Here is a 14,483-nt window from a genome sequence, read left to right as displayed (position 1 = left end):
CTCTATGCACAGGAAATACTTGAAAACGAGAGGTAACTCTCAATGTATTACTTCCTGGTAAAACATTTTATAAATAAATAAATAAAAACACGGACATAAAACTCTTTGCCAAAACACAGGCTTATAAATGAAACAATTTTCTAAACACTCTAGTACACCCTGACCAGGTGGGCTTCAGCCTTGAACTTCAAGCCGCAGACAACACCCTTAGGATTATTAATATCATCCATAATAGCAACTCAAACCAAAACCAACTCTAATTGTGGGATTAGATGCAAAAAAAGCATTCCACAGGGTGCCATGGCCCTTTATGTTTCATGTCCATGATAAGATAGGTCTTCACGAAAATTGTATTAATGATATCTGGACGCTATACTCCAACTTTACAGCTATGGTCCACACGTCAGCCCATATTTCCCCACCAATCAAAATCAATGGCACGCGACAGGGGTGCCCAATGTCCCCCCATTTATTTGCACTGTGTATAGAGGCTTTGGCCATTAAAATTAGAGAGATAAAAAGAGATAAAAAGGAGCCCCCACGTTGATGGAGAATACAAAGTTTCCTTCTTCTCTGACGACATTCTGATTCATTAACCATCCCAAAATCATCCCTACAGAGTCTGTTTAATACACTGGAGGATTTCGGGAAGCTGTCACATTTTTAAATAAATCACATAAAATTAGAGGCCCTAAATTTATATATACCCAAAGCAATTTAAAACGATATGCAAAAAAAATCCCTATATGTGCTGAAAAAAAGACCTAAAGACCTGGATGGGATACCAGATATCATGGGAATTACATTGATTAAAATAAACCTACTACCTAGACTGCTGTATCTATTCCAGGTCTTGCCAATAACAGTACCAATAAAAGTTATTAGAAATCTAGAGAAAGAGATCACAAAGTTCATCTGGAAAAGGAGAAAACCTAGAATTAAGAATACATTTATGGTGCTCCCAACAACACAAGAGGACTAGGTCAATCAGACTTGGTTAAATATTATGAAGATATTATCAAAATGGCCGCTCTTTACCTGCTGATACTGTGGATGCATGTCACATAGGCAGGTGAGGCTTATTAACTGTGATTGGTTTTGTTGAATTGCACTGGGGTTTGGGGTATATATATGTATTGTACACTGCATTCAATTGCACCACCTTGAGAAAGGTCCCACTGGGGGACCAAAACGTCGGTTTTTGTGTCTTCTATCAAATATAGAAAATTTATGATTTACTTACCTGCGTGCTGTCCCTTGATGACGTGTTGCAACCGGTATCGTATGGTCTATATATATATATATATGCGTATAAGTGTCAAAGAGGAGTGCTACTGAGCTACCAAAACTGCAATCGTGAGACACTCGAAACAGATTGATCGCCCACCTCTAAAAGCAGTTAAACACAAACTAAATTATATAATGACCATGCGGAAACTCTCCAGTCTAATCCATGACAGGTGCAATAGATTTATGATAATCTGGAATCTATGGGTTACCTGGTACAAAACCCTACCTAACTAGCCTCTATTGATTGACGCACGGTCTGTAATGCTGTGAATTCAGTTGTAACTATTTATGTAATTTTGTATTCTCCCTGTGTGGAGGCTATATGGATTTAACCCACGTCCATTCCCCCCTCCCATTTTTTTGTTTTCTGTACCCCCTGCCCCCTCCCTCCCCTATAATTTTTAAAATCAATAAAATACAAGGTTCTTTTTTTTTTTAAGAGTGTTTTACTATTTAATTGATGATAGAGGATATTTGCACATCTTTTAGCATCAGTGTAATATTTCACCTGGTTTTGTTCAACATCAGTGCATTTTTTTTGTTTTATTCAGAAGGTGTACTGTGAGTTGCAGCATAAACTATACAGCTACAGTAACAGATTAAAATCATAAAAAACTTGCATTTCTCAGGTTCTGAAGTTAGCTTTTGACTTTCAAAGCACCCTAAAAAATGCTGCATGCAAAGAAAACTTTGGTTATTTGCCTTTGAACATTCATATATCAAAGGTGCTTAAAGTCTATTAGCTTTTGCAATATTTAAGACTGTTATCTCTTCCATAGCAAAGTATGCTTCTTATTTTAATTATGATAATATTTTTCAAAATTGTAGCCATACATTTATTACAACAATTGCATACCGTTGATACTATTGCCAGAATATCATAATTATATCAACAAACAACATGGATGTTAGTTTTATATCTGCATATTTTATTATGTTTGTCAATCGAAATGCCAACAAGAAATTATTTTTTAGCTAATATCTAAGCAGTTATCTGAGATGAGCATTATCTGAAAAGGAGCAACATCTTGATTTCTTCACAGATTGAATCCACTGCATTAGCATTTGTCCCGTGATTGAATCTGAATATCCTGCCCTCTTTTTCTGTAAATAATAAAAAAAGGTGTTAGAATGTTTGCCATTTTGTGCCTGCATCCTTTTAAAACACACCTACTTCAATAAGTACTACTTAAAACCAGAGACAGGACATGAACCACAGACAGAGCCCAGTGCTACATCTATGACACAAATACACACTACAGTGTCTAAATATATATATATATATATATATATAGATATCTTTTGAATAAAATTGTCTTTTAGTTTAACTCTTTGGCCAAAGTGTTGTAAGCCCTTGAGCCCCTCCAAGGCAGACCACGTCTCAAGGGTCCTAACACTAATATAAATTCTTAATAACCTGTACATTACCAGGAAGAATGATTTATAATAAATCTGTCAAAATGTGTTGCATAGTTCTGTCTGATTGAAGCTCTTATTAACCTGTATAATACCAGTAAAAACACTCTGTATTAGATGTGTCTCAATCAAAGTGCACGCAAGTTCCCATGAGTGTGGAAGGTGGATTGGAGTAAGCTTCAACCATTTAAAAGTGGGATGGGGTGAGCTTCAAAATAGGGAAGGAGGAGCCACCCTCCAAATAAGCTAGGACCAGCTGAACAAGAATTTAAAAATATACAGGACCCCTATAAGCTCATATTGTTCAATATGAGCTTATAGGGGTCCTGTATGTTCAATAAGTACTACAAAGAAGTCATAGTATAAAAATGTACATGGTCACTAAGCAAACAGCTTGTGTAAGGCTGTACTTATAGTGCTGGTGACAGCGACGCGACGGCAACAACGACTCAACGGCGACACTGATGTAACGCTGCGGTCTCTGGAAAAATCAAATTGAAGTGACTTCCAGCGATCGCGACCAAGCCGTCGCGTCGTGCCTACTATAAGCGCACGTGACGGTATCAATACATTTGTTATGACACAGCGTCGCTGTCGCTGTCGCCATCGCTGGCACCGTCGCTGGCACTATAAGCACAGCCTTAGGAGGGTAAAACTGACACCCTTCAAATATGCAAGGATTGAAAGGTAATAGACTTTGCAAGCACTGAGCTGCTGCACATGGAATCTGCAGAGGTACCGCCAGTGCGGGGTTCTATGGCAGTTGGCAGCAGAAAAGTGATTGTTGGAATTTGAATGTGGAGATTGTCAGTTGATGGGAAAGGTCAGACAGAGCTAGAGAGCAGCAGCAGAGAGGAGAATAATAACAGTATACATATAAAAGTTGGATGATGAAAATTAAAAAGGCTTAACAACTAAAACTATCAAGGATGAACAATAAAGAGAGACAAAGAGCCCTGTGCACAGAGGCAGAATGACAGTATATGACCGAGGCAGAGGATAGAAACAGCAGTCAACAACGCACAGTATTGATAAAAGACACTGAGAGAATGTATTAAGATGGGAGTAATAAGTTGATAGGGTTAAGTTATATGTTTAAGTTGTACTGAATTTAATAGAAATGTACTTATTAAAATAAAATTAATAGATTTGTTTTGTTAATATTTAAAATGAAACTTTCTTTAAAAAGTAAAAATGAAATATATGTAATGTGGGTACAGAACCAGCCACCTGATCAGATCCATATTACGACATGCCCCCCGTTGCCCCCTTACATATGTAAATGGTGTTCATTTGTGTCTTAAAAAGCATTCAATATATCTGGAATGCTTGTTCTTGCAATTTTGGTAATTCTCTGCAAGTTGTAAAATGAACAACTAAATGTGTGATATTGTGATTTTTCAAAAAATATATCCTATGTTTTATAATAAATGTTTAAATACAATCAGTGGGCTTATGTTCCTTTTTTGCTTGGATCAACTCATATTTGCGTCTGGAAGCTATTGTTGCATTAAATGATGAAACATTGTAAGTACTCTTTGTATATAGGAGTGATAACTGACTGAACGAATTATGAATATCTTACTTATATCTATGGTGCTATTCTTTATTATTGCAGTGAATGCTTTGGCTCAGTATTAGAAAGTTGCAGGAGAGCTTACACTTTAGTAATCTAACATTTTTATCGGGCCCCTCACATCTGCAATATATTTCAGTAGGACGATTGGAATGTAAAACTAAGGTGATACGGATAGGACAGAGCTGGGAAACTGGTAAAACCAAGGTCAAGATGAGTAATATATTTTGGTTAACTAGGAGTCAACACGCTTTATAATTGGTTAGGTTTCCAGACCACAATCTCAGTTAATTTTGCCTCTTGTATCACATTTTGTAACTACATTTGTGCTTATTTCACCAACTAAAAAGAAATCTGATCATTTTGACGGTATTTTACCCGGTAAACTGTTATCAGAGTAAATAGAATACAGGGTGAAGAGAGAGTTTAGCAAAACCGTGCACAAATACATTTACATTTTTGGTTTCTGGGCTGCGTCAGTTATTTCTTTAATTAATATAAAATTGAGAGGGCTTCAGTAGTTTTTCAGTTTTTTCTTTAAACAAAGATTGATGACCTGGATGGCAGGAACAAGGAGAGCACTGCTCTGAAAGAAAAAACAACGTGGAACCAGACAGGAATTGCTGATAAAAAGGTATTTTTATTCTCAAAAAGGAATCACTCGCGGGAGACTTCCGGTGATGTCACCGCGGATGGCTGACTAGGAGAAGAGCTCCCGACACCCTCCGAAGAAATCAATCAGAAGAAGCCTTTCCCCCCACTAAAAACTGCTCAAATTCGGCTTCTAACACTGCACCCAAGGCTGAGGACATGGCGGGGACGACAAAAAATGCTCAGAACCCGGTCCCCGGTCACGAAGTTCATTAACCCCGCACCGCGCCAAGCAGAGCTACGCGATCCAGGAGCAATTTGACCCTGATCAGCAAGGACTACAGTAAATAAAGAATTCTTTGAATCCCTATTCCTAAAGATGAGGAGAGGGGTACAAAAAGATATTGAGTCGGCTCTGGAGGGCATACGATCAGACCTAGGATCCCTCTCCAATAGAACAGACGAATTAGAGGCCAAAATCGATGGAGCCCTCAATACCCAGACAGCGACCCAAGATGAGGTGGCCAGATGTGGGGAAGCAATACAGGACCTGCAAAACGCGCTGGAAGACCACAAAAATAGAGAGAGAAGACAGAACATCCACCTCAGAAGCATCCCTGAGGCTGTCTTCCACGAGGATCTCCAAACCTACCTGTGCAAGATATTCCTGCAGCTGATTCCAGACCTGACCGGGCACGAGCTCCTAATGGACCGGGCACACCGTGCCCTGGGCCCAAAGCCATCAGACCCCAACCGCCACAGAGACGTTGTGGTGAGTCCATGCGTACACTACAAAGGAGCGGATCATGGAGGCCACCAAAGGTCTGCGCAGCATCCAAACAGAAGACGCAGACATACAAATCTTCCGTGACCTCTCCAGGACCACTGTAATTTAAAGGCGGGAAATGAAACCACTTACAAGCTATCTCCGTGACCGGGGGTCAAGTATCGGTGGGGCTTTCCTTTCAAATTAGTCATGCTCCGCAACGGGCACCATTTTACAATCTCAGCCTCTGAGGACTCTAGGGATTTCCTAAAAGCCCTCGGGATTCCCCCCCGCAGAATGAAAACCGTCCTACCTGCGCCGCTGCAGGATCGGATCCCTCAGATACACCCCAAGCATCAGAACGCCTAGCCAGCCAGAGACAATTCTGAACATCCCCAGTACCTCCTCAGAAGTCATGACGGGCTCCTGATCTCCCGTGCGGCTGACGAACTACTGTCTCTCCCTCTGCTGTCCAGCCACCCAAGACGCATGCTAACCCCACAGATTCTCTTGTGATGTCGGTCCCCCAGGCCGCATGCAAAGAACCAAGCACGGGAGCAAAGCCCTGTTCCCCCTCCTGCCCCCCCTCCCAGTACCCTACCTCTGTCCCTCCCCTCCCCATCCCTGTCTCCAACTAACCTCTTCCCCCTGCGGGGCCCTCTCTTCACCCCCACCTGGAACCAACTCCCCCCGGAGGAGCTTTCACTTAGCCCCCGGGCACTCCCAAGATGGCTGCCATTGGGCCTCTACAACACCCGACCTGCCTCAGCTGTCCCTAGGAGGAGAGAAGTTCTGCTGTAGGTGATCTATACTCTCCCTGTCCCACCTTGCGGGTCCCCCTGACCCTCCTTCCCCCATACACCAAACCTAAGCCCTGGCCTCTCTCCCTCCCAGCCTCCCACGCCGGGGGCCCTCCCCACAATTCTCCTTTCCTCTCATGCCCTAACCCGCCCCCCTTCCTATGAAATCTCGCTACTCACCTGCCAGATCCAGCTCTCAGGAGAGGGCCCTCGCCTCGACCGGAGCCAGCTCTGCAACTGATCCCCGTCGGACCGCACCTATCCCCTCCCAGCTGAGGGTCTTTGACCCAGGTTCCAGATGCGCCGCATAATGAAAGAATTCATGGCGGGGCCCTCAACCGCTGTCTCGGAGCATCCCCAGAGACCCGCTCTGGCCAGAAGCGCTTCTTCACCCTTGTTAAGCCGTGCCCCCGCTATAACGAACTACATAGGCCAGGTTGTATATATATGTCTTGGACTACCTCAATATCATCCTCCCGCGCCAGGTTTCATATGCCATCTCCCCCCCTTCCCCTCCACACACACCCCCATTTCCCCCCCCGCGCCCTCCCCCATTCCCCCTTCCCCCTCCCCCACTTTCCCCCTACCCCCCTCTCCCACCCACACACTGGGACCCCCCTATGCCCCCCAGAACCGCCCCACTAAAGCGGAGGATGTCATACCCGATCTGCGATATATTTGACAATGTCTTATCTGTATGGTTTAAAAAGAGTCCAGGTTTTGAGGCCCTCATGACCACTGGCACACTTCAATCATGTAAAGACATATCTCTCTCACAATGTTTAGGCTTTTAACTGTTTTGGGCCACCCTCCCTGTGCCCCCTTCCTCCCCGGAAAGTTCTCCAGGGGTCCTGAACCCTGAACCCCCTGGCCACCACGGTGCCAAAGGAAATTTCTATTGGGCTCCCGGAAAGCCCGCATTCTTTCTCCCCCTTATGTGTCCTCCCCCCCATCCACCCCCCCACCCACATCCCCACTCTCCGGTCTCTCCCACCCACAAGGGTCCAAGCAGGGACTACACGAGTCCCCCTTGATCCCCCTCTTAGAGGGCCCACCTACCCCCGACATGGGAGCCACATGGGGTCCAGAGTTTTTAACTCTGGGAGCAGAATGTTCACCTAATGTTGCCAATTAAAATTATCTCCCTTAATGTTAAGGGCCTCACTCAGTCAGAAAATGTAAACTAGCACTTCAAGAACTTAAAAAAAACAAATGTGACATTATCTGCATCCAAAAAAACCACTTTAGCTCGTCTGAGCCCCCTAATACATTCAAGCACGCTTTCCTCCAAGCTTTTTTCGCATCCTCCCACAACAAGAAAAGGGGAGTTGCCGTTTTGATCAAAAACAATGTCCCTTTCGCCCCTACAAAGATAACACGAGACCCGGAGGGGAGATACCTGTTCCTACAGGGCTCCCTGTCGGGATCTCCCATCTCTATCATTAATGTATACGCCCCAACGAAAATCAAGTCCAATTTCTCCAGAACCTACTCGACTCTCTGGACCAAACCTCTCTCTCTTCATTGCTAGTGGTAGGAGATTTTAACATGGTCCTCTCCCCAGACCACGACAAATCCATACTACCCACAACCCCTCATACCGCCCAAACCAAGAATAAGGCCAAAAAATTCAGAGAAATCTTACAAAATTTCTCCCTCGTGGATATTTGGAGGACCCAGCACGTAGGTCAGAGGGTCTGCACATTCTTTTCAGCTCCGCATCAGTCTTACTCGTGGATTGACTACTTTCTAGGTACCAATAATGTTCTCCAGGCATCCTCCCATTCCAACATAGGCCCAATCGCATGGTCAGATCATGCCCCTGTCGAACTAACCCTCTCTGTGCCCTTCGACAAAAGCTCCGCATATAAATGGAAACTAAACGACACTTTCCTCAACATCCCGCAGATAGTTAAGTCAATCATACAAAAACTAGCCTCATTCTTTGAGACAAACAGAGGATCCGTCTCAGCATCAGCAATGCTCTGGGAGGCACACAAAGCCACAATTAGAGGGGATCTTATCTCACTAGCCTCCAACAAGAAAAAAAATGAAACTCAAAATGCAAAAAGAGCTAACGGACAAGATCCTGGCCCTTGAGCAACAACATAAAAATGCCCCCTCTAAAAAATTGTTCAAAACACTTGACAAAACAAGAGCGGAGTTAAAACTATCTCAGCTCGAAGAGGTAGAGAGAGTGTTAAAATGGACCAACCAAAGGTTCTATGACAGGGGTAACAAGGCAGACAAGCTCCTGGCCTCAAAACTTAGAGGCATAAAAGCAAAATCCCAAATTACGAAGCTCCGCACAAAAAGCGGCCAGATATCCTATATTGAAAAAGAGATCGCACAGGAGTTCGCGAATGATCTTTACAACCTCCACCCACCTGGCCAAGAGCAGGATAGTGCCAAAATAGCCTCGCAATACCTGGCCCAGTACAACTTACCCTCCCTATCTACTGAGGAGCTCGAGGCTCTGAACCAAAAAATCTCACAAGAGGAATTGACCCAAGCCATAAGCTCCCTCAAAATAGCTAAGACACCAGGCCCAGATGGCTTTTCCAATACCTATTACAAAACGTTCACAGCCACTCTTTCCCCCTACCTACTAGACATGTTCAACTCCTTTCTGGAAGGTGAACCGATCCAAGGCACAATCTCGGCCGCCAACCTAGCTATCATCCACAAGGAAGGAAGGGACCCGCTACAATGCGGTAGCTACAGACTGATCTCCCTACTTTATACAGACCTCAAACTCTTCAGCAAGATCCTAGCAAACAGTCTAAACCCGATTCTCCCCAGATTTATTCAAATAGACCAAGTGGGCTTTGTGTCAGGAAGACAGGCCTCTGACAACACCCGCAAAATTATTGACATTATTGACCATGTGCATCTCAATAAGCTCCAAGCTATGATACTAAGCCTTGATGCTGAGAAGGCATTTGATCGGATCAAATGGTCTTTTCTTGACCAAACTAATGTATGCTTAAATTTGGCTTTACAGGCTCTTTCCTTGAGGGAGTCCGCGCCCTTTACCAGAATCCCACCGCATATCTGAATCTCCCAGGTAGACAGTCAAACCCCATCCCAATAAAAAATGGTACCAGACAGGGTTGCCCCCTATCTCCACTACTATTTGCTATCTCAATTGAACCACTAGCGGCCCAAATCAGAGCCGAACCAAGCATGAAAGGCATCCCAATCGCAGACATAGAATATTAAATCTCCCTCTTCACAGATGACATTATATTGACTCTCGCCGATCCACATATATCCCTCTCCAATTTACAGAAACTATTAGATCAATTTAGTCAGGTCTCTGACTACAAGATAAATATGGATAAATTTGAAGTGCTTAACCTCTCCCTCCCAGATCCCATATGGAAACTGCTACAGTCAAACTACAAATATAAATGGAACACCTCCCACATAAAATATCTAGGAATAAAAATAACTAACTCTTATAAATCTCTGTATCAAACTAACTACCCGCCCCTATTCAACCAAATCAAAAGAGACCTAGACGCATGGAACACCCACCAAATCTCCTTGTTTGGTAGAATTGTTTCCTTTAAAATGAATATTCTCCCCCGTTTACTCTATTATTTCCAAACTCTTCCAGTCCCAGTCCCGCTATCATAACTAAGAAACATACAGTCTCATATTCTTTACTTCATATGGAAACAACGCAAACCTAGGGGTCCCGAGGTCAGTCTTGCTGTCCTCAAAGACAAGAGGGGGTCTGGGGGCCCCAGACGTGGTCAGATACTACCAGGCAGCTCAGCTGAGACAGGCGGTTGTTTGGAATAACCCCCCGACTTCCAACTGTTGGCTAGCGATAGAGTCTCACCACGCATACCCCCCTCCCTGTAATTCTATGGTCCCAGACATACAAAGAGAAGAGACCCCAGAGCTTGGGGCAATGAGATGCACATGGTCCACCTGGATTAAAAACAAAGGGAAATATGGCCTATCTTCATCCCCCTCCCAACTCATCCCCATTTTCGGAAACCCAGAATTCCCGCCGAGTGCTCCCGTAACCAATTTGGTCAATTTCAGGACCTAAATATTAGAATGGTTGAAGACCTGCTGAAGAATGACGAGCTCTGTCCTTCCAAGAGCTCAAAACTAAATACTCCTCCCCCGACCTTCACATTTTCAAATTTCTACAAATAAGGCATTTCCTTCAAGCTCTATCCCAAAACTCCAAATTCCCCCCACGGACCAAATTCGAATCTCTCTGCCTAAAAGGCGAGTATCAGAGAGGATTAATTTCCAAGATTTACAGAGCGATTGAGACTTCCCACCTCCCACCCTCCCATACCTATATGCAAAAATGGAACGCTGACCTAAACCTAGAAATGGACCTTGAGGACTGGGAGGATGTCTGGGAAGCAGCTTCACAAAACGTCGATTTGCTCCATCACAAAAGAAAATATCTATAAAATCCTATTTCAGTGGTACCTGACCCGAGCAGACTGAGCCAGATCTTCCCCGGCATGACAGACTTGTGCAGGAAAGGATGTGGTCAAAGGGGTGACATGGCCCATATTTGGTGGTCATGCTCAGAGATCCAAAATTTCTGGACCAGAGTCCAAAGACTTCTGTATGAAACCCTAGGACTGGAAATTCCCTTGGACCCTCTGACATACGTGCTGGGAAAACAGCTAGAAGACCTTCCCGCCCCACTATCCAGGCTGATCTCCGCTAGCCTAACGGTTGCTAGGTGCTCAGTTGCGAAGGCCTGGAAACAAATAAAAGCACCCTCCAGGAGAACAAAGTGAACAAAATAGACACAGTTATGAGTATGGAAAGGCTCACGGCCATGTTGAAACAGAAAATGCCCCAATTCTATAAAACCTGGGAACCATGGCCTGGCTCGGGAGCCCCGTCTCTCCTGCAGGTACTGGTCCAAAACTGACCCCCTCGGAGCAGGAGGGATCGGAGACACCCCAGATCTACCTCCGGTAAGTCCCCCCCCTCCCTCCTCCCAACTCCCCCCTCTTCCCCTCTCTCTCTCCTTGTCGTTCCAATCTATCCCCCCATCCCTCGTCCCCCCCTCTCCTTACTATTAAAATGGAAAATGGTTTATTGGATTATCTTATACCTATCGCAGTCATGTGCCTATGACTTTTTTGTATTGCTTTTACTGTTGTTACTCTCTGTATTTCCTCTGCACGCTTCCAATGAAGGAAAAAGATTGCTAAAAAAAGGAATCACTCGCAACATTGCTGTTGCATGCTTTAACGTGAAATGCACTAGAGGACTTTCTTTGTGCGACAGCAATGTTGTTTTTTCCATTGCTGGTCGTTGTTTTTTCTCTCAGAGCGGTGCTCTCCTTGTTCCTACCATCCATGCTGCTTTTCTGAAGACACACACACGCCCATGGAGCTTGTCCCTTCATCGGTGCAGTGAGTAATAATTTCACAAAGTGATATAAGCTGACTGCTTAGTCTTATTTTTTTCATTAACTGTTTTACATAGCAGTAAGTCTGGTTCAGAGGGGGATATCAGCTATAGTGGAGAGAGTTGTTTGAGCTGTCCTGTATCCAACTTGTACTGTGTCCCAACTTCTCAAAAGTACATCTCCTTCTCCTAGGCACAGTGTTTGATTAAACCTCATTGACTTTGGATATATTATTGAATTACTAGTTTCATAAATTATACGTTAGAGGGCACACTGTCACCAGACAAAACAATTACCTCTTCTCACTCTGCACCTGGACTGCAACCTTATTACTCCACAATACTGAAAACACGGACATGTATTATTTGTGATTGCAATAAGAATATGCTTCTAGCTCGGGACTTTGTGTTTTGTTACTCTTGGATTTTCTTTAAACAAGCTGCCAAAGGTGCCTTTTTGGATAATATAGAATATGACCCTAACCCGTAAGTGTTTGCCTGTTTTATATTGGAAGCACTAATGTTAAAGCATGTTAGCATACAGTATAGTATTCTCCTTTCATTTTCTAAATGTTGATACTTGCTTAGTGTTAAGTCATTCAACTGCAAGAAGGTACAGTTTAGTGTAATTTAATATAAAATATTACTATTGTTTGTTTTTTATAAAGTGCATGAGAATGGCATGTAATGTTACCTAAACTACTGTTTTTACAATACACTCCTCCTAAAATACCACCTGAAAATGTGCATTAAAATCATAAGTGAAACACTTACAGTAGCTGAATATTTTAGTTCAAGTGTATCCTAGCAATTGTATACTAAATCATTAAGGATGTTGAATCTCATGACTCTGAAGAGTACTTTTAGAAAGGCTCACTGTATTTAAAATTGGATTCATGGCACTGAAAATGATACAACCTAATATATGGCTGAAGAAGGGTAGATTTCAGGAATAAAAAAAGCTTAGCTGTACCTGTTTAAATAACAGAGCACGCATTCATTTGAGTATGTTTTTCCATCTGTGCCACAAACAGGCCTATAATGTTTTGGACATCCTGGCCTTTTATTATACGAATCGCAGTCTGGCTGGGGTACATCAGATGTAAAATTCTGAAATTATTGAAAGATTGTACAAAATTCAGACATTCATAAAAAATGAAAAATACAGTAATAATACACATTTCTCTCTTACAGTACATAAATTAACTTTACTATTTATAGGTTAATTGTAACCATGTCTAGCATCTGTGTTGCTCCCTGATGGCTTCTACTGAATTAAACCTTGTTTATTTAACCCTCTTGTTCTGTGTAGAGATTGCAATTCCGATGTAAACAGTCTGGTCTCCCGTAACAAAAGTCAATAATCCATACGTAAAATTTAGCCTTTACTCATATTAAACATCTAAGATGTCGGGCGCATGCGCGATGGTGAGGTGGGTAGCAGCTTAAGTTAAGAGCTCCCGCCCCCGCCGCACGAAACAACAAAGATAACGCTTTTAAAATAAACTTTTGCCCGTGAAAACCCCACCCAATAATCGGGGAATAACCCAGGATGGCCCCGCAATCCACGAAGAAGAAACCAACCGGCGATATGCGAAAATATGTGAGCCGGGCCGCAACGCGGGGGGCCGAGGCAGACATGGCGCCGGGCTCTGCCGCGGGATCTGAATCCGAACGCGAAGAGGAGATAGAGGACACGGCGGGCCAACTCATGGTGCGAAGATGCGACTTCGACCGGCTCTACAACAGCATAAAGTCGCTCTTCCGCGCCGAAATTCAGGAGCTTAAAAAAGAAGTTCAGGGCCTGGGAGAACGCACAGGAGTACTGGAGGACAATATGGCGGCCTCCAACACCGCTGCGAGGAAGGCGGAGAAGTGGGCAAATCACCTGCAGGCCCAGATAGCAGAGCTGGCAGAGAGGCAAGAAGACTCTGAAAACAGAGATCGCAGAAGTAATCTCCGCATCAGAGGCATCTCTGAGGACATTACGGACATTAAAGAATATATCACCCGCTGGTTGTCTGTTCTACTGCCGGCGGTGCCCGCGGCGGAGATGGCAATGGACCGCTGTCATCGGGCCCTCCGGAGCCGGCCGGCGGCCTCCAACCAACCGCGAGATGTAATAGCGCGGATGCACTTCTACAGCACCCGGGAAGCAGCACTCCAATCAGCCCGGGGCCCTGGGACATGCAGCTTCGAGGGAGCCTCCCACCAGCTGTTCCAAGACCTATCTCCCATTACCCTGGCCCGCCGAAAGAAACTCCAACCAGTCACAAAACTACTGCGGGACAGGGCAATAAGATACAGATGGACCTTCCCATTTGGACTGCTGGTCCTGCGAAATGGGAAGGCCATCTCTATGAGAGAGTCAGAGGAAGCCTCAGAATTCCTCCGTATGCTCAGAGTGGAGGACGGTCCAGCACCAACCAACCGGAGAGACCAGAGCCCACCAGCAGAGTGGCAAAAATTCCCCAGCCCTAAAAAACATAAGGATCGGGCGATGGAAGAAAAAGAGTAAAAAAGCACCTTAACAGTGACAGTTTACTCAGTTTAGTTGGCCACAGTTGAGCCTCAGTTTTCTCCCAATATGGCGCCAGAATTACCCTAAAGCTGATATACAATGTGCAGCAGGCTTCCC

The 14,483-nt window shown here is 44.2% G+C and overlaps 1 protein-coding gene across 1 annotated transcript in view; it reads right to left on the bottom strand.

Annotated features, from left to right (window-relative positions):
* Positions 1-2,195: 2,195 nt before the first annotated feature.
* The window catches only part of LOC142471754 (trypsin inhibitor ClTI-1-like), a 32,607-nt gene continuing 20,319 nt past the window's right edge, over positions 2,196-14,483 (bottom strand). The window contains exons 3-4 of the mRNA XM_075578278.1: positions 12,819-12,955; positions 2,196-2,394 (exon numbers count right to left, since the gene is read on the bottom strand). Of these exons, the coding sequence (XP_075434393.1) occupies positions 2,349-2,394; positions 12,819-12,955 (183 nt within the window). The 3' untranslated portion in view covers positions 2,196-2,348. The remainder of the gene's footprint in view (positions 2,395-12,818; positions 12,956-14,483) is intronic.

This window comes from Ascaphus truei, chromosome 1 (genome assembly GCF_040206685.1).
Source record: "Ascaphus truei isolate aAscTru1 chromosome 1, aAscTru1.hap1, whole genome shotgun sequence".
Classification (NCBI taxonomy): domain Eukaryota; kingdom Metazoa; phylum Chordata; class Amphibia; order Anura; family Ascaphidae; genus Ascaphus; species Ascaphus truei.
The sequence above is the reverse complement of the archived record's forward strand: the minus strand, read 5'-3'. Positions and strand labels throughout refer to the sequence as shown.